Source organism: Cervus elaphus, chromosome X (genome assembly GCF_910594005.1).
Source record: "Cervus elaphus chromosome X, mCerEla1.1, whole genome shotgun sequence".
NCBI lineage: Eukaryota > Metazoa > Chordata > Mammalia > Artiodactyla > Cervidae > Cervus > Cervus elaphus.
Genome location: NC_057848.1, coordinates 53000782 through 53021123, shown reverse-complemented (window position 1 = coordinate 53021123; position 20342 = coordinate 53000782). Strand labels below are relative to the sequence as shown.

The following is a 20342-nucleotide window of genomic DNA, read 5'->3' as shown; positions in this document are numbered from 1 at the left end:
GTTTTATAACACTGTCAATGTACCATATTGCACTGAATGTTCCCTTTAAAATGGTTAATTTCAAGATAAATATCGTATACTAACGCATATATACAGAATCTAGAAAGATGGTACTGATGAACTTGCAAGGCAGCCATGGAGAAATATAGAAAACAGACTTATGGACACGGTGAGATGGGAGGAGAGGGTGATATGTACGGAGAGTAACATGGAAACTTTCAATAACATGTAAAATAGATAGCCAATGGGAATATACTGTTATGTCTCAGGGAACTCAAACAGGGGCTCTGTATCAACCTAGAGGGTTGGGATGGGGAGGGAGATGGGAGGTTCAAGAGGGAGGGGACATATGTACACCTATGGCTGATTCATGCTGATGTTTGACAGAAAACAAAATTCTGTAAAGCAATTATCCTTAAATTAAAAAATAAAAATTTTTAAATGGTTAATTTCATGTGAATTTCTCAATAAAATAAATACATAAATAAGTTACAAGGAAAAAAATGTAGACATATCAACCAAAACAAAAATAGCAAAATTAAAAAAAGATGTCTACAATTTCAAAACACAGGGGGCATGTAGGCAAAAATAAGGAAGGAGCAGACTGATGTTAAGAATCCTTATCATGTTCATAGCAACCTGTCTGAACCTAGTTAAGCCACACTTCTCTGCTCAGTGGTTATAGCTGCCAACTGGAAGGGTTCTTAACATGTAGCACAAAGACTGGAATTCTAGAACTGTCTGGTATTTCCCCTTCCTGGCCATTTCATCCTAAATTGGGGTCATGAATTCAACGGCCATATATATGAACCCAGATTTAGAATACATGCTCTGGCAAGTACCAAAAGTACCGAGTATACTCCCAGGGACAATGGATTCTGCTCAAAAATCCAGGACATTTAGCTGTTAAAAAACTACAGCTTTTTTGATGATGCTTATACTCAAGGGATCAAAAGAATTCATTCTCAGAGACTTTACATGTAAAAACAGTAAAAGAATAACTGAATTTCATTGTATTTGAAAAATACAGTTCATTTTTAATTCTACTGTGCTGAATAGCTGAACAGGCTGCGGCATCAGTGATGCCTGCGCTCCCTGGGATTAGAGGACTCCCGGTCCCGGGAGTGCCGGGACCTTTTGTGCCGGTGGGATTTATCTCGGCTCCTACTTCTACTCCTGTGACTACGCCCCACAGAGCGCCTGTCATGCCGCCCCTCAGAGCGCCTGTCATGCCGCCCCTCAGAGCGCCTGTCATGACGTCTGGAATGCACGTCTGAGCTTCGACCTCTGTCTCTCTCCCTGTGCCTGTCTTCTCTCTCTTCCCTCCTGCTTGATGACTTATGTTCGTGCTTGGACTTCTCCTTCCTTGGCTCCCTCTCTCGGTCCTCCGTTCCACCACGGCAGGTCGTCCTGACCTCAGGGGAACTGGGGTGGGACTTCTGCACCTCCCTGGACTCTGACTTCTGACCCTTCTCTGCCTTCTCTGAGTGCTTGCCACTGTGCTTTTTAGAGCCAGGGTCATCCTTTTCCTTTATCATCTTGCTTCTGGGCAATGAAGAGGAGGCTGGCTGCTCTGCCTGTACCTCCCGGCCAGTCTTCTCTTTGTCTTTCTTTTTTTTCTTTTTTTCCTTTTTGTCTGGAGGAAAAGAGGGGCACAATCAGTAAGAAAAAGAAGATGGAAAAGATGAAGGACATACAAAAGGAAAGCATGTTTGGCAGCAGCGTGAAACACTCACGGTCTCTATTTCTAGAAAAGTGCCTCCAAGAATCCAAGCTGGATGTCTGTCACACTTAATATGTCAGGTTGCTGTATAAGGCAACTCCAGTTTTTAATTCTCTCTCTAAATATCCTACCCAAACAGTCACATTGTTAGTTACCAGAGGGTTAGGACTTCAATGTATGCATTTTGGTGGCCAGAATTTAGCCCACAGCATTAGTCTTCTGCTGATACTTCTCCTTTCCCAGTTAAAGTAAGGTTCCCCACACCTGCCCCCTTCACACTTGAGAACTGACTACCAACTCTCAGTGAAGGCTAAGAAGAGCAAACACTAAGCCTACCCAGAATCTTCTCATAAGCCTTAACCATTTACCTTTTTTGTGTTTTTTGGTGGGTTTCTCATCTTCAGAGCCCTCAGATGAACTTGGTGGAGGAGTATGAGCCCCACAGCCCCTCTCCTGCAGCTCTCTGGTCACCTCATCCATTTCTTCTGAGTCCTTAGGAACTCGATAGTTAGATACATGATCCACTCGGATAGTTCTCCCTTTGATCTAAGACAGACGGGCAATGCTTTAGCAAATAGCTAACTACTTGCTACCAAACACAGCCTTCTATCTATTTGAACCCAGCTGCAGAAATCCATGGTTTGAACCATTCCCATTACCCTCTTGTTAATTCTGTTTCTCAGAAAATCTCAAAAGCAGACCTACTCAACTGATGTGTCACAGCACACATCCCTACACATTCGCTTAGCCCTAGGGGCAGTCAGGTGGAGCCTGGGGCAGCTGGAGATCCTGGGAGCCTCATAAGTTTATCCCAGAGTTCTATATAAATATCTCCATGTTATAAGTGTGCCATGAAGTGAAAAGAGCCTGGGAAGTACTGCCCCAAAGCATAAGCAGCATGGAAAACTGCAAGAGTTTAGATGCACAAACATGAATTACCTTCCATCTGTAACATTAATTTACAGTGAAACGCACTGTGAAAAAGCCTGGAAGCTAAAGGGAATTCCTAAAATTCAGCTCAATGCTACAGCTGCTTTCTCAACACAACTGGATGAGGCCAAAGCAGAACAATAGCTGGGAGGGGGTAAGGAATCTAGAAAGGACTACTTTCTTTTCTCTTAAGCCCTCACTCCTTGCTCCACCCCCACCATACTGGAACCACTGGCTCATGCTGATACTATCACTGTGAATCACAACTCTCCAGGTGAACAACAAAAAATAAAACCCTGACTTAAAACAAAAACATTCAGGCAGATACAGACTTATTCTATAGGCAATGCCATCAGAAATTTGAAATGTCTGGCTCTCACTGTTCCATTCAAGAGCAAGTTTTTACTCTTACCCCTAAGCCCGAGTACTTTCACCTATCCCATTCCACCATAAAAGGTAGAATAAAGTCACCTTTTATGGTGACTTCCTTTCACTGCTGGTGCAATCAGTGACAAATTCTCCAAGTCAAGAGTCACCCCTTCAACCTGTGACAATGCTCATTCAATGGCAGTGCTTTTCCTAAATGAGCACAGGGAGCATGTGGAACATAGATAACCCTGACTTGCCCCATCCCCTTCTCATGTCTCTCTCATGTCATCACTCACCCTGTCTCACTTACAAGGGTGGAGGAGAGAGAATAGAGGACAGAAAACTTCAGAATGAGTTACTTTCATAGAATTTGTCATCAGATTTTATCTAGAGAATTTTCAGGGCCCAGTACTACTAAGTCAATGACATACATGGCTATGTCCTCAGCCACGAAACCATGATAGAACCCCAAATTCCCTGATACAGGACAGCATGAAATAGCAGTGTTTGCTCTCCAATATAGCAGAAATGAGAGTGAAGTGTGAGGAGGAAAAGGTGAGAGACAGATGCCTGGTTGGGTGCAAGATGAAGGGGAGTGGGGGGGTCACGGTACCTATGCTCCTGAGGACATAGCTTGCTAAGAGATGGGGAAAAGGAATGCGTGCTGACAGGGTCATGAGCCAATGGAATTATTTCCTGGGGTCATTTCCCGGTCAGTATGTCCCCACACCTCTGCAACCCAGATGACCAGTATTGCCCTTGAGCCTGTAGTCATCAGCTGGGAAATGAAACTGAAACCCTACACAATGGAAAAGTTCTGCTCAGTAAGCATACTCACCTTGATCCCATTAAAATTGTCAACAGCCAGAATTGTGCTCCTCTGGTCTTCATAGCAGAGGAAACAGAATCCTTTGGATTTCCCAGTCTTCTTGTCCCGTACCAGATTAATGTTAACAATCTCCCCGTATCTATTTAATTTATAAAAGAGTAAAACACTATTGATTTAAAATGTAAAAACTTTCAGATCAGATGACAAAACAAAATTCAAATAATATAATCTGTACAGGAGGCACACTGAGAACAAGATGACAAAGGTTAAAAATTAAAAGTTAGAAAAAGATATATCAAGAACACCTAATTTAAAAAATGGGTGGTAGTATTAAGATCAAAGATGAACTCAAGGCCAACCAAAAAAAAACATTTAAATGTGACTAAGAGGGCTCTTTTACTCAGAACAAGGTCCTAATACATAAGTCATGAAATTTTATACATGTTAACACATTCAAAATTTTAATTAAAAATACAAAGAGCAACTAAGAGTGAAAGTTATGAGAGATTTTAATACACCGCTTTGAGTTCACAACACATAAAATTGAGAAAAATAAGTCAGAGGAATTAATATTATAAATTTATATAACTACAAATAAATATATACTTAATAATATAACAATTACATTGTTAAAAATATTAACATCAGACTAGTAGATATACAGATATATTTGATTGTACAAAAAGAGTTTCTTCTCAAGAATCCATGAAGCACATATTAAAATTGACTGTAGACTAGATCTCAAAGTAAACCCCAATCATCTCCAAAAACAGCACAGACCATGTTCTCCAATCATAATGTGAAACAGCTGGGAACAATAATTTCAAAACAAAAAATGCCCTAACTAGAACTTGAAGCCTATTCTCCAGGCTAACTACTGGATGAAAGAGAAAGTGAAATAAAATAAAGAAATCATGGTAGACTATTTAGAAAACAACAAAAATGGGAATATATACCAAAACTTAGTGACTATGTGTGTTAGCTGCTCAGTCTTGTCTGACTCTTTGTGACCCCATGCACTATAGCCCGCCAGGCTCCTCTGTCCATGGAATTCTCCAGACAAGAATACTGGAGTGGGTTACTGTTTCCTTCTCCAGGGGATCTTCCTGAACCAGGGATCAAACCCAGATCTCCTGCATTATAGGCAGATGCTTTACCACCTGAGCTACTAGGGAAGCCCACCAAAACTTACAGGATGTGGCTAAAACCACACTCAGGAAAATATGTAACATTAAAGAATTTTATTGTTAAAAAGGAAAGGGGAATTCCCTGGCAGTCACAGTGGTCAGGACTTGGTGCTTTCACTGCCAGGGTCCAGGTTCAAACCCTGGTCAGGGAACTAAGATCCCATAAGCCACTGGGGAGTGGGAGAGAGTAAATCTAAGGAACGTAAGTGGAAGTTAACAAAGACATAATTTAATTAAAAAGAAGACAGAAAAAATTCTACCTTACTCATTATATAAATTCCAGAAAAGTTAAAGCTTCATAAATTTAAAACTACAGTCATAAAAATACAACAGTAACTGATGGAAATGTTATAACATAATCACATATATACACCTCAGCCCAAAATCTAGCATCTTACTTAAAAGAACACACTAGAAATGATTCAACTATGGTATTCAACTATTTAACACTATTTAATATTGTAGGTATTGGCCCATGCAATTAGACAGGAGAAAACAGATATAAAAAAAGAGTAAATATATGTGTATGTATAACTGACTCATTTGGCTGCACAGCAGAAACTAATACAACACTGTAAATCAACTATAATTTTAAAAATTAATTAAAACATGAAAAAGTAAAGCTATCTCTGTATGAAGATTATATATGATGGTATATATAGAAAACCCAAGAGAAGCAATGATAAACAATGATAAAAACAAACAATATAACAAATCTGTAGGATAACAGGATATAAAGTTAACAAAAATAAACCACTCTCTTACAAACAATAATCATAAGATATAAGGAAAGAGGAGCCCCATTTGTAACAGCAACAACAAAAAGATAAAATACTTAGAGATAAATTTAACAACAAGCAATGTACAAGGTCTATGCAAAGAAAACTCTTAAAAACTACTGAAAGACACAAACCCAGTTTTCAATAAATATAAAGACATCTCTTTTTCTTGCATAAGATGATTCAACATTATAAAGATATCAAAATCACCTCCCAAGTTAATACTTCTGTATAAGGGTGACACTCCAACATGCTGGGGGAAAATATGGAGTTTTAAATAAATGCTGTTGGGACTAGATAGCCATTTGAAAAAATATGAAATTGGGTCCATATCTCACACTACACATCAGAATAACTCTAAATGGATCAGATATTTCTGTGCATAAAATTGAAACCATACAAGTATTAGAAGAGAACACAGATGAGTGGGAAGAAATACTTTCTAATTATGACTCAAATCCAGAAGCAATAAAAGACTGATAAATTTGACCACATGAAATACTTAAGAGGACAGACTATACAGGGATAGCATGAGGGAGTTTGGGGGATGATGGAATGGTCCTTCATCCTGATTGTGAGGGTGATTACACAAATCTATTCAAGTATTAAAAAAAAAACTCATAGGACTGTACATCCCCTAAAAAATCAATGTTACCATAAGATCATTTAAACATACGAATAGATGAATGCATAAAAATTTAAAAATAATAATTTTGCAAAGAAAAAAAATCACAGCAAGCAAAGTCAAATGACAAACTAGGAGAAAACGTCTGCAATTTACATCACAGACTAAGGCTAGAAAGCCATTTTTTTTCCTTTTGCTATAAAGGACATTATCAGGACAACTGAAAGTCAAATAAAGTCTATAGATTAGATAACAGTGTAACAGTGTTGATTTCCTGAATTTGATTACTATCCTGAAGTTAAACGTCCCGGTATTTTGGGAAATACACACTGAAGAATTTAGGGGTAAAAAAAAAAAAGAATTTATGGGTAAATGTGCATCATGTCTGCAATTGATCCCCAAATGGTTCAGAAAAAAAATAATATGCATATAGGTGGAAAGAAATAACAAAGCAAATGTGATAAAATGCTAACATCTGGGGACTCTGAGTAAAGGGGATATAGGTATTCTTTATTCTATTTCATAACTTTCCTGTTTTAACCGAGAAATTATTTCAAGTATTTCAAAATAAAAAGTAAAAGAAAAAAGAATATAGGAGCTGGCTTGACAGGATAAGTACAGACCAAACTGGGACAGTTTGAGCATCAAGAAATAATAATAATGGCAATGTAGTATAACACATCAAATTAAAAAAATAAGTCCACAGCAATACAATACACGATAAAGTGTTAAAAACAATAAGTTAATATTCTTAATACATGAAGGGCTCTTGTAAAATTAGTAAGAAAATGAGGAACACACTAACAGGGAAAAAATAGGCAAATGATCTTAATAGACAATTTACAAAGAAAAAGAATAAGGGCCTATAAATCTACGAAGAGATGTTCAACCTCCCTGATGATGAAATAAAGGCAAAGTAAAATAATAATGAAAAGTCATATGGCAATATTTTCTTAAAATAACCATTACTGATTAGGATTCAGGAAAATGAGCATTCCAGTCAGAGTGAAAACTGATACAACTTTTTCAGAGAGTAATTTGACAATGTTTATAAATTAATTTCATGAAGGAAACCATCAGGGAGGCATACAAAGATGTATATATCACAATGTACACTGCAGTATAATTCATAACAGCAAAATACTGGAAATAATGCCCAACATTGAAAAAAAGACAATAAATACACAAAGATGTTAACATTTTTTCCTTAAAGTACATTCTTACTTTATTCTTCATACTTTTTTCTTTTTCCCAAATGTTCTACAACAACTATACATTACTCTGATAATCAGAAAACAAAATATTTTTTGAAAGCCACTGTTATCAGTGACACAGGTAATCTTCATGGAGAGCAATGTGTGGAGCCAAAACAGAGAACTGGAATAAACACACACACTAGTGATCATGACTCAATGCAAATAAGACAAAAACAGCTCCCAGGTGGAAGACTGGACTAGGCACAGCTACCACAAAGGGGTGGAAGTTATAGGCTGTACCTACTGTGACCTTCCCAATACCCAAGAGTTGGAAGAAGCAGCCTCAGGCCCTGCTAGGGCCCTCTACCATAGCCTTTTTCTTGCCCAGTTTCTTTCCCACGGCCTTCTGTCCTATATATGGCCCAACCAGTCAGCCGGGGACCTCTGCCCACTGGATGGTCCAACCATTCCCTGCCATGGCAATGCCTCTGCCAGGGTGTGCCAGCCACTGTCTGCTTGCCCAACCTCTTTTATCATGGTCCTCTGCCTGAGGACTCCACAGTCCAGGGGTCATGGCTCTCTGCTGCTGTGAGCTGCCAGGGCCTTCTGGCATCTATGGACTAACTACTCTGTGTAGCTTTGGGGTTGTACCCAACCCCTCTCCTACCGGCTGCCACTACTAGTGTGAGCTGCCAAGCCTCTCTCCCACCGATTGCTGCTGCTATCACCCCATAGCAGAATGAAGAATACAAGGTTCTCCTATTCATTCTTATCCCTCATCAGCCTGTGATTCTTAGTCTCCAGTTAAAGAGACTGGCTCTGCTCACTAACCTTACACTCAACTAGAAACAAACAACAACAATGGAAAAACTACTGCCTAAACCTTTTGCTTTTTTCCCAGTTCCTCTGTGCTTTGTCCTAATCCTACAGTGCCACACAGGTGTGGGCCCAGAATGGCCCCGTGATCATGAGTTACCACTATTTTATAAGAGCCCAAGGAGACGGGCCAACAGAGTACCTCCCTAGGAGTTCCAGTCTGTTCCAGTGGAGGCCTCAGTGAAAAGGCAATAAAAATAGACCAGAATCTCCAAGACAGGCTCCTGTATCAACCAACTTCTTGGATTTGGCACATTGGAGAGTTCCAGAACCATGTCCTGGGACTGATCTAGACTAGAACAGAAGCTCCAGGCCTCCCCATGCAGGGAGGCCAGTCAGTCTAGAGTTAAAATAAATGGGCTTTTGTGATGCCATAAAATTACAGAAGCAAATTATTCTGAGACCCAGAAGGTAAGAAATAAAAAGTGACTTACTAAAAAGAAGGAAAAAAGGTGACTTACTGTGAGAACACACAGATGATGTCCCCTTCAGTCAGTTCATAAGGAAGTCCCCCTCAAAAAGAAAAACACATTTCAGTTCAGCAGACACTTAGCAAGTGTCTACTATGTACCATGCATGCACTAGGCCAGGCACTGGAATGCAAATCAGAATAAGCAACCGGGCCTTCCCTCAAAGAACCTAGTCTAATGCAATGACAGAAGGACATAGAAGATGTAGCAGTAACACATAAAAAGGAGTGATTAACTTTGAGTGGAAAAGCTGGGGTCACCCCTAACCAAACTAACCCCCCTCACACCCAAAATCTTCTGGACAAAGCAGATAGTTTCCAGCACAAAACTTGGCTTCCAAAAACATATCTTGAACTCATGTGCTGTCTATCTGCAAATTCACAGCTAAGGTCCAAAATCAGTTTAAATATGCAAATATTAACCCCACCTCACAAAGACTAAGGATTATAAAGTCAATTGCTAAGCATTTCATAGGAAATAAATTTCCCTGCAAATGTTTCCTTCCTCATCAATAGAATGAGGATATTACAGTTCTAACATCACAGAATTGTTATATTAGTTAAATAAATGGAAATAAAATGCTTAAAACAATGTCTGGTGCAATAACCTCTTTGAATAAATTGTCAAATTACTGCATACGACACTAAGTGAATTAGCGATGGTGATACGGCCACAGATAGAAGGCAGGAGATAATCAGATGAGGAACATAAATTCTGAGGGAAGGAAAACGAGGAGGGGAGGGAGTCGGCAGTAATACGAGATAGGGGCTAAGACCATGAGTTCTAGAGTCCCATAGTTTTGGCTGTTCCACTTCCTAAGCTATGTGACCTGCAGTCATTAACTTCTCTGCACCTGTTTCTTTAGCTGTATAAATGGGGAGCGACAGGGGGATGATGATAACGGTCTCTGAGAAACCAAGTGGCACGATTCTCAGCACAGTGAACGGCCGGCAGTACCTATTATGAGCACTGACTTGGCAGAGACAGCAAACTAGAAATGGGGAGAAAACAGACAAGGAAAACCCCGGGAGAAAGCGGAAGGGAATAAATGTGGGTGGTGAATATCGGGAGGAATGAAAGGCGGGAACGCTGAAATGTTAGGAAGCAGGGCAGGAAAGGAGGCGCCCTACAGGAAGAAAACGTGGGCCTCACCCAGGAAGATCCAAGCGCTGTCTTTGTACTCGGAGTGCCAAGACACCTTCTCCGCCACCCCCAGTTGGACCTCACGCTCATTCAGCTCATTAATCAGCTTCACTTTAGTTAAAGGGCTGTAAACCGAAGGAAAAGCGGACATGTAAGCGCGCCCCGGCCTGAGGTAAAACCGAACAAAACCGAGAGACTAATTTTCTAGACTCCCCGCCTCTCCCGCCCGTCAGCCCCGCAGATGCTCTACCACCTCAGCCCCGGTGGGCTGCCCCCGGACACCAGTTCCCCCGACCCCTCCCCAGAGGGCAGTGGAGGCCTTACTTCATCTCCGCGGGTTCGGCCTCAGAACCTAGGAAGCGACTTCCGGAAGAAGCCGCAAGACGCATGCGCGGTCCCGGCGCCTCGCGCCCATTGGCTGCCGCGGAGCTTGCGCCGCGCCGGAAGAGAGCTGGCGCGCCGGGGGCGTAGCGCTTGAGCACTAGAGCCCGAAGCGGCTTTCCTTGTTCGGGGGAGCTCGCTGTTTAATCGGAGAGTTTTTCTCTGGTCCGTTCGTACGTTCCTCCGTAAAATTGGGTAAGGGTGCGAGCCTGGTCTATTCCAGGACTCCTAGCTCCTGGACGACACCTGGCATTGATTAGGTTAGCTACAAATGTTTGCTGAATTAAGACTGAAAAAGTGCTTGATACGGCGACTTGAATCCTAGCCTTCGCTCCCAGTCAAATTCCGCCTCCATCCTTCACTCCCAGTCAGTAACTCACACGCGCACCCCCAGCAAACCATCCTTGTTCAAGAGTGACGGCAGAAAAGTAAAGAAGATATGTGAGAGGGTGAATCTTTTTTTTTTTTTTCTCTCAAATCCCAATGCATAGGCAACTGACAAGTATACCTCTGTAGGCGGAATTGAATACCCAGATTTGTGTGAAAAGCTGCTACCCCTTTTCCACAGTCTCCTACGGGAGGTAGAAATTCGTATTGTTAAATTAACAGCTAACAGTTGAGCAGACAATACTAAATTGTGTGCTAATCAGTTTATATGCATTGGCTTTCTATCCTCACAACAGCCCTGTGATGTCTGTGATACAATTATTCTCTCCATTTTATAGACGAAACTGAGGTTCAAAGGAGTTAAATATTAATGGTTTAAAAGGTACTCTGTCTACCCATCAGGTCTGGTTGATTTATGAATCCATACTGAGCATCTGTATATGTTCTGTACAGCAAGTCTGTAGACAGAATTGTAAGGTTGGGTTCTTTGCCTTCAAAGAGCTGATAATATCATTGAGCATACAGGATATATCTGCTTGATAGATTTCACTCCAGAAGTAATCAGGAACCTGTAGAAGAGGTGGTGACATATAATGTGTAAATAAACCATATTGAAGATTTAAATCCATCTTGCACATGTCCACATCAGTATCTGGTCTTAGACCATGCATGGTCTAAAAGTGAAATTCCAGAGCTGTGTAGTTCTCTGTGTAGGCCTAGCTCAGAATTCCTGAAACTAGCCACTTCATAAAAGTACTTTGATGATGACAGTGATGATGACAACTGTACCCTCAATGGTTCACCGTGTACCCAATGTCTTGCTAAGAAGCAGAACAGAATCTGCCCATAAATGACAGTTTCTCTTCATTCATTCTGTGTCTCTTCCCTTCCCCCACTCCAACCCAGCTATTCATTAACGTGGTAGAATTACATTGGCAATGAAAACTAAACAGTGACAGATTGCACAGGGGTTTTATCTGCTCCTGGAAACCTTAGGTTGCCTAGTTGTAGGGCTGAAGTAGTCACTGCAAAGTGGTAAACTAGCTTGCAGCATTATCTGGCTGAATTCTTCCAGCAACTGTGAAATGGGAGAACTGGAGCAATACCTAGGCCTTGGTCATCAGAGTTCAAAAGGAAGCTGAAGCAAAAGAGAAGAGTAAGACCAACCAAATAACAGACACCTGGGATGGCAAACTCTGGTCCTCCTCTCAGACATTAAATTCAGAGGGTCCTCTGGATTCTCCTCCCCTTTCCACTCAGACTTACGGAAATCTAGGCATCATCTTACCTACCAGTTCCTACCAATTGGAAGTACATCCATGGAGATGTCCCAGGCAAACTGGGAAGGTTTTCAGCTCTCCCAGCTTCTACTCCTTTCTTCACCAATAACATTCACTTGCACCTACTGTACGCAGAGCTCATTTCTAGGTTCAGTGGGTAATGCTAAGGAAATTGACGGCAGTCCCCACATTCAAGGAAAGGCTCAACAATATGGCTAGTCAAATTCATCTCTCCACTTCTGACCACCACACTATACCCACAAACACTTTCCCTCCTGACTTCTCTGTTTCAGGGAATGTTATCACTATTTTCCTGGTTGCCCATGTTCAAAAACAGGGATGTCATGCTTGTATTCCCTATTGCTATTCACCCAAAGATATCTGTCCAATCACCAATTCCTAATAATTGCGCCACTTCAGTGTCTGTCAAACACATCCTGTCTACTCTCAGTGATGTTCTGAGTCATCGTCACATGCCTCCTAGCTCTTTCAGTACTCTTATAACTGCCCCAGCCCCTATTCTTCAGTCTTTTCTCCAACTGCTCCCCCGCCCCATGAAGCCTCAGTTTCAGCCAGGCTCCACTTCTATCTGTTATCTCAAGGGCCCCTTTCATTATCCAACCTAGATACCTCTTCTGAGAGATCCATATATCCCTGGGCCACTCACCTCACTCTGATTGAAACCTGCCCAAGCTCCAAACTCCAGTCAAAGCATTTCTCATTCAGGAAACTTTCCCTGACCTTACCAGCCTGCATTGATGGCTCCAACTTCTGAACTCTGCAGTTCTTCACAGCTTTTTTATGTTCTCCCCCCAGAAAGACTGTGAGGTCCTAGAAGGTAAAGACTGCATCTTTAAGCTCTCAGTACCTCAAAGCCCAAACACATAGCAAGTACACAATACAATTATTGGTTAATGAGACTGAAAATACAGCTATGGTTACATTTATGAAAACAGATGAGGGTAAAGGGAAAGAGGCTTTTATTTCCCTTTGTCGCTTTCTACACCGTTATCATTTTCTTACTTTTATCCAGATATCTTTATCAGATTTTTATTGCCATGTTACCTTGGCAGAAAGAGCATGACCTTAATTTTCTTGCTTTTGTCTTTTATTCAGCCATTCAACAAGTATTTATTGAGCAACTATTATATGCTAGACACTGGTATAAGTGCTGGAGATATAACAGCAAACAGGGGAAGTGGAATTCCTGTCCTTATGGAGTTTACACTCTTATTGAGGAGAAGGAAAATTACATGAATATACATCCAATCTTGATAAATACTATGAAGGAAAAATAAAGCAGCATTGGTGACAGAGAGCGGGAGAGTGTTGCTATTTTATAAGTGGTGTCAGTCAAAGAAGCCCCTTCCCCAGTAAAGTGACATGAAGGCAGAGATCTACAAGAAGATGAGGAGCAACACTTGGAGATTTCTGGGAGAAGAGTATTGTAGGCAGCAGGAACAGTATGTGCAAGGGTCCTGAGATGGGAGTATGTTTTAGAAACAACAAGCATGCCAGACTGGCTGGAGAGGAGCAGGCAAGGGAAAGAATGACAGATTTTTGTTCATTTAATAAAATCTGATTTAGTACCCACCACATACTAGACACTTTTCTAGGTACTTTACACATATTAATTCATTTACTTCTCACAGCAATCCTATGAAGGAGATACTATTGTCCCCATTTTGCTGATGCAGAAACTGAGGCACAGAAAGGTTATGTCACTTGCCCTAGGTCACATAACTGATAAATGGGAAGCCACAGGATAGTGTGGCTCCAAAGTCTGTATCTTTAGCCTCTAAAGGGGATAAATGAGGGTCACAGGATAAATGGGGTCAGGGGAGGAGATCAGGCATGAACATATTGGGTGGCAACTTTGGATTTTACACAATGTGAGGTGAGAAGCCACTAAAGGATGTTAGTCTGACTTACATTTTAGCAGGATCACCTTGGCCGCAGACTGGAGGTGGTCAGGGGTGGGGAAGTCAGGGGTGTGGAGGGTGCATGGAAATGCCTAGGATAGAAGCAGTAAGACCAGTTGGGAAGCTCCACAATAATTCAGGCAAGAGATGATGGTGGTTTGCCTCAGGGTGATAGCAAAGGAGGTGATATTCTATGCTGGTATCTTTTTATGCTAAAAATAATAATAATAATAACACGTCTAACACCAACATAAAGTCATATCCTGTGTTTCTTAGTGTTCAGGTACTGGTGTTGAGGTCCTGGTCTAGATGCTGGGGATACTACAGTGAACAAAACTACATGATTCCAGCTCACAGTGTTTCCAGACAGTTACATATGTGAATAAATATACAAAAGGATGAATGTTGCAGTGAAGACATGAGTGAAGTGCTACTGGAACTAGATAAGGCATCAGTTCATTCTGACTGCTTGGGGTCAGAAGAAGCTGGGGATGGAAAGCAGATTGTTGTGTACTACAGAAAGGCAGATAACAGTTGAACTGGACCTTGAAGGTAGTCACCTTGTAGATGGAAGATAGGGAATGGGCAAGAGCATCTCAAGCAGCGGAACCAGCAGAACTACCAAAGGCAAAAGATTTGCATTTTTACAAAGTTGTCAGGTCATACCAATGTTGCTGATCTGGTTCAGCCTTTGGTGCACAAGACGCTAGAAGACAAGGCTTCCCTAGTGGGTCAAACAGTAAAGAATCTGCCTGTAATGCAGGACACCCGGGTTAGATCCCTGAGTGGGGAATATTCCCTTGAGTAGGAAATGGCAACCCACTCCAGTATTCTTGCCTGGAGAATGCCATGGACAGAGGAGGCTGGCAGGCAACAGTCCATGGAGTCACAAAGAGTTGGACACAATTAGCTGCTTTATTTTTCCTCCATGTGCTATGCTTAGTTGCTCAGTCATGTCTGACTCTTTCCCACCCCATGGCCTGTAGCCCGCCAGGCTCCTCTGTTCATAGGGATTCTCCAAGAAAGACTACTGGAGTGGGTTGCCACGCCCTCCTCCAAGAGATATTCCCAACCCAGGGATGGAACTCAGGTCTCCCACATTGTGATCGAACCCAGGTGTCCCACATTGCAGGAGGATTCTTTACCATCTGAGCCACCAGGGAAGCCCTTTTCATTCACTGTATTTATCAACATTGGATGGATATTCATGTCATTTTCCTTCTCCTCAATAAGAAGGTATACTCAACTAAAGCCTTTTCATGGACTTCCCTTGTGGTCCAGTGGTTAAGAATCCGCCTGCTAATGCAGGAGATATAGGTTCGATCCTTGCTCCAGGAAGATCCCATATGCAGCAGGGCAATTAAGGCCATGTGTCACAACTGCTGAATCTCACATGCCCTAGAGCCTATGTTCCACAACAAGAGAAGCCACTGCAATGAGAAGCCTGCACACCGCAATGAACAGTAGCCCCCTGTTCATCCCAACTAGAGAAAGCCCTCATGGAGCAACAAAGACCCATTGCAGCCATAAATAAATACAGTCTTTTAAAAAGCCTTTTCATATCCATCATAATCTCATTTTCATCATCCCCACAACACTGAGATGTAGGTATTACCGTCCCCATGTCACACATGAGGAAGTCAAAGCTAAGTCAGAGAAGTGAAGTCATTTGTCCACACAAAAGTACAGGAATTAATGTAGGGGTGGCCCCCAGGTGGCCTGAATTCAGAGCCTGTGCTTTTGCCATTGGACAGCGGTTCCCACCCCTGGATGTATATTAGAATCACTTGTGGATCTTTTAAAATTCCAGATGCAGAGGTCACATCTCAGACTAAGGCCATAAGAATCCCTTGGTGTGTGACCCAAATGTCTGTACTTTTGGAATCAACAAGTGTTTACACTGCACAGTTAAAGTTAAGAACCATTTCCCTGGAGCATTTCACTAGAGGCACATAAGCATAAGCATCACCTGGGAGCTTGTTAGAAATGCAGATTCTTGGGAACACCTCAGAACTAATGAATCCGAAACTCTGACAGCGAGCCTCAAGAATCTGGGTGTTGAAAAAAGAAAGAATATGGGTGTTAACCAGCCCTCTGGGGACCCTGATGCACTCTTGAATTTTAGCATGGCCTTGAAACAGCCATCTTGACTCCACACATAGAGTCAAGGGGCTGGGGAAACAAAAGCGTGCCTTAGATCCAGGTTTAAAATTAGACCAGGTGCTAAGCGACTGAAAGCAGCCTCCTAATGGATGTACCAAAAAATAAGAACTGTTCAGGTTGGCAACCGGAATACCACTCCACTGGCTTTCTGATCCTTATAAGAGAGACATCTGCCAAAGGCCCTCTCAGACTGTCAAAACATCCTGGAATATAATATTTGCTTCCAACTCTGCACCCTGCTCTCCACGCTCTCACTTAAAACACTAACTTTTCCCATTTGTGCTCTGACCCGAATTGAGTAAATAAGCTTCTAATCACTCTTCTCCCCATCCCTCTCTTCTTGGTATCCAAGATGAGAGTAGCATGCAAAAGGTTAGTTCTAATGTACCTGAGCAAATGGATATACAATCTAAAATAAGAATGAGCTACACAGCCACCCTCCCTGGGCCCATCTCACCTGCCTCAGCAACACTGCTGTCCTTTGGTCTAACTCTATTGCTGGAAAATGGAAAATTCCACAACCAAACATTAGCGCACTTTCCAGAGTACAACTCACCTCGCCTTCTCCTGTCCCAGAGATACCTCAAGTCAATAGGATCAAGAAAAACAAGGCCAATATGATCCTGCAGTCCCACTTCTGGGTATATATTTGGAGAAAACTATAATTCAAAAAGATACATGGACCCCAATGTTCATTGCAACATTATTTACAATAGCCAAGACATGGAAATAACCTAAATTCCCTTCAGAAGATGAATGGATCAAGAAGATGTGGCATATATAGGCAATGGAATATTATTCACCCATAAAAAGGAATGAAATTGTGCCATTTGCAGCAATATGGATGGACCTAAAGATTATCATACCAAGTGAAGTAAGTCAGAAAGAGACACACAAATATCATATGATATCACTTATATGTGGAATCTAAAATATGACACAAATGAACCTATCTATGAAACAGAAACAGACTCACAGACACAGAAAACATACTTGTGGTTGCTAACAGGGAGGGGGGAGGAGGAGGGAGGGATTGAGAGTTTGGGATTAGTAAGCGCAAACTATTATATGTAGGATGGTAAACAACAAGGTCCTACTGTATAGCACAGGGAACTATATTCAATATCTTATGATAAACCATAATGGAAACGAACATGAAAAAGAAAAAGAATGTGTGTGAATTTGCTGAATCAATTTGCTGTACAGCAGAAATTAATATTGTAAATCAACTATACTTGAATAAAATAAAATTCTTTAAAAAGAAAGGCAAGGTCACAGGATCAAGAAAGTACAAGGCAGGCACTTTCCTGGCAGTCTGGTGGTCAGGACTCCACACTTCCACTGAAGGGGGCACAGGTTCAATCCCTAGTCAGGGAACTTAAGATCCCACATGCCACTTGGCACAGCCAAAGAGAAGAAAGTACAAGGCTGGCAGCCACAACTCTTGATCAGAGACAGAGTCCAACATATGGCAGAAATTTTCTCAATGAGTATACCCAACAGACAGCAGCTTTCAATAGGGAACGGGCTCTCTTCTAAACTGAATGACAGCTAGTAACAATTCTCTTTTGCTTCTCCAGCCTTTCTGAATCCTCAACTAATCAAGCTTTGAGGGATGAGAAATAGGGGACCAGCACACCCTATTTGAAAGAATTAGAATCTGAGGTGTTAGGAAATGAAAGATAAGAAACCACCAACATGTGTATAACTCTCCTGAAAGTATGCTGGACCTAAAATAGCTTGCCTGCCCCACTTCCCACTTCAATGGATTATGGTCATCGTGCTCAATTAAAAGCAGTCATATTACTCAGCCATTAAAAAGAATTCATTTGAATCAGTTCTAATGAGATGGATGAAACTAGAGCCCATTATACAGAGTGAAGTAAGCCAGAAAGATAAAGACCATTACAGTATACTAACACATATATATGGAATTTAGAAAGATGGTAATGATAACCCTATATGCAAAACAGAAAAAGAGACACAGATGTACAGAACAGACTTTTGGACTCTGTGGGAGAAGGCGAGGGTGGGATGTTTTGAGAGAACAGCATCAAAACATGTATATTATCTAGGGTGAAACAGATCACCAGCCCAGGGTGGATGCATTAGACAAGTGCTCGGGGCTGGTGCACTGGGAAGACCCAGAGGGATCGGGTAGAGAGGGAGGTGGGAGGGGGGATTGGGGTGGGGAACACATGTAAATCCATGGCTGATTCATGTCAATGTATGACAAAAACCAGTACAATATTGTAAAGTAATTAGCCTCCAACTAATAAAAATAAATGGAAAAAATATATAAAATAAAAGGGATAAAAAACAAAAAAATAAAAGCAGTCATAATAGTAACTGAGAATTCATTATCCCAGAAAAATGCTTAATTCAGCTGAGATTATTTGTCAAGATAGTATTTGAGGCTTAGGAAGAAAAGAAGTGGACATTTAAAATCAAGTTATAGAGAGAAAAACGTGTGATTAGAGTCAATTATATCTTCTGTGAGACAGGAGACATGATGAATGCCCTGGTCTGTCCAAACAAAGCCCTTGAAACATTAGTGAGGGGAGAGAGCCTGGCGAGACAACAGGAGGCAGGTACTTGGGAGTTGTCTAGTAACTTGGTTGTTGGAGGAGGGACTAGCTCAGGGCCGAGGGATACATCTGCACTGGGGTTGCTGCCTTCAGATCACTGGAGAGGCAAGAGGCTGAGGACTGAAAACCAGAGGAGTGATTCTCCATGACCAGCAGGATCCTGAAGACAGCCAGCTGCCAGCCTGGACTGCCAACTCTGAACACACAGCTCCGTCTCACCCAGCCCGTGAGAATTTGAGCTGGAGGGCCAGTCTCCCCCGGTAAGTGGAAATCCTGCCACTTCAAGATATGGAATCATCTGTCTCATTTGGAGTGATCCTTGCTGTCCTGGCCTCCCTCATTATTGCTACTAACGCCCTTGTGGCCATGGCGGTACTGCCGTTGATCTTCAAGAATGATAGCGTCAGTCTCTGTTTCACCTTGAATCTGGCTGTGGCTGATGCCTTGCTTGGCCTGGCCATCTCTGGCCTAGTCACAGACCAGCTCTCCAGCCCGGCTCGGCCCACGGAGAAGACGCTGTGCAGCCTTCGGATGGCATTTGTCACTTCTTCTGCAGCCGCCTCTGTCCTCACGGTCATGCTGATTGCCTTTGACAGGTACCTTGCCATCAAGTGGCCCCTCCGCTATTTCCAGATCATGAATGGGTTCGTGGTCGGGACCTGCCTTGCCGGGCTGTGGTTGGTGTCTAACATCATTGGTTTCCTTCCCCTCGGGATCCACGGATTCCAGCAGACCACCTACAGGGGGTCCTGCAGCTTCTTCGCTGTGTTTCACCCGCGCTTCGTGCTGACCCTCTCCTGCGTCGGCTTCTTTCCGGCCCTGCTGCTCTTTGTCTTTTTCTACTGTGACATACTCAAGATTGCCTCCACGCACAGCCAGCAGATCCGCAACACGGAGCATGCAGGAGCCCTGGCCGGGGCTCACCGGCCCCCACGGACCCCCAGTGACTTAAAGGCTGTGCGCACAGTGGCCATTCTCATTGGTAGCTTCACGCTGTCCTGGTCCCCATTCCTTATCACGGGCATTGTGCAGGTGGCCTGCCAGGAGTGCCGCCTCTACCTGGTGCTGGAGCAGTACCTGTGGCTGCTCGGCGTGGGCAACTCCCTGCTGAACCCACTCATCTATGCCTGTTGGCAGAAGGAGGTGCGGCAACAGTTCTCCCAGATGGCCCTGGCTATGAAGAAGGGGCTCGCCGCATGCCTTCTTCTCTTGGCCAGGGATGGGGGCCCAGAGGGGCACAGGGAAAGTGTGCGTTACATCACCACCATGTCCCACTTAGAGCCTGAAGGCTAAGATGGTAAAGGCAGACCAGTTTCAAAGTGCCTCTCCCTCGCTTCGCAGAGCCCCAGCTAGGAGATCAGATGGAGCTATGGGGGAAAGAGAGCACTTGCTTCTGGCAACCGACCACCCCCTGTACCCCTGCACCCCCTCACCCTCTATAATCAGCTTCCCCACTTGCAAATCTCCATTCCTCCCTGCCCTTCTTTGGCAATG

The 20342-nt window shown here is 42.6% G+C and overlaps 2 protein-coding genes across 2 annotated transcripts; one reads left to right on the top strand and one right to left on the bottom strand.

Moving 5' to 3' along the window:
* Positions 1–998: 998 nt before the first annotated feature.
* RBMX2 (RNA binding motif protein X-linked 2) lies at positions 999–10555 on the bottom strand. Its single transcript, XM_043895345.1, has 6 exons — positions 10452–10555; positions 10137–10252; positions 8976–9027; positions 3861–3990; positions 2092–2269; positions 999–1636 (listed from the first exon to the last, which is right to left on the bottom strand). The coding sequence occupies exons 1-6, from the start codon at positions 10514–10516 to the stop codon at positions 1077–1079; spliced, it is 1101 nt and encodes a 366-aa protein (XP_043751280.1). The 5' UTR covers positions 10517–10555; the 3' UTR covers positions 999–1076.
* An 8581-nt stretch (positions 10556–19136) lies between these two features.
* On the top strand, positions 19137–20141 carry GPR119 (G protein-coupled receptor 119). The gene has a single exon (XM_043895040.1). The coding sequence runs from the start codon at positions 19137–19139 to the stop codon at positions 20139–20141; it is 1005 nt and encodes a 334-aa protein (XP_043750975.1).
* The last annotated feature ends 201 nt before the right edge of the window (positions 20142–20342 follow it).

Bases quoted from the DNA above. Each gene is read 5' to 3' on its own strand.
- GPR119 (XM_043895040.1), top strand. From the start codon at position 19,137: ATGGAATCATCTGTCTCATTTGGAGTGATCCTTGCTGTCCTGGCCTCC.
- RBMX2 (XM_043895345.1), bottom strand. From the start codon at position 10,516: ATGCGTCTTGCGGCTTCTTCCGGAAGTCGCTTCCTAGGTTCTGAGGCC. The intron at 10,253-10,451 runs GTAAGGCCTCCA...TTCGGTTTACAG, and splicing joins GCCGAACCCGCGGAGATGAA to CCCTTTAACTAAAGTGAAGC. The intron at 2,270-3,860 runs GTGAGTATGCTT...CGTCTGTCTTAG, and splicing joins ACAATTTTAATGGGATCAAG to ATCAAAGGGAGAACTATCCG.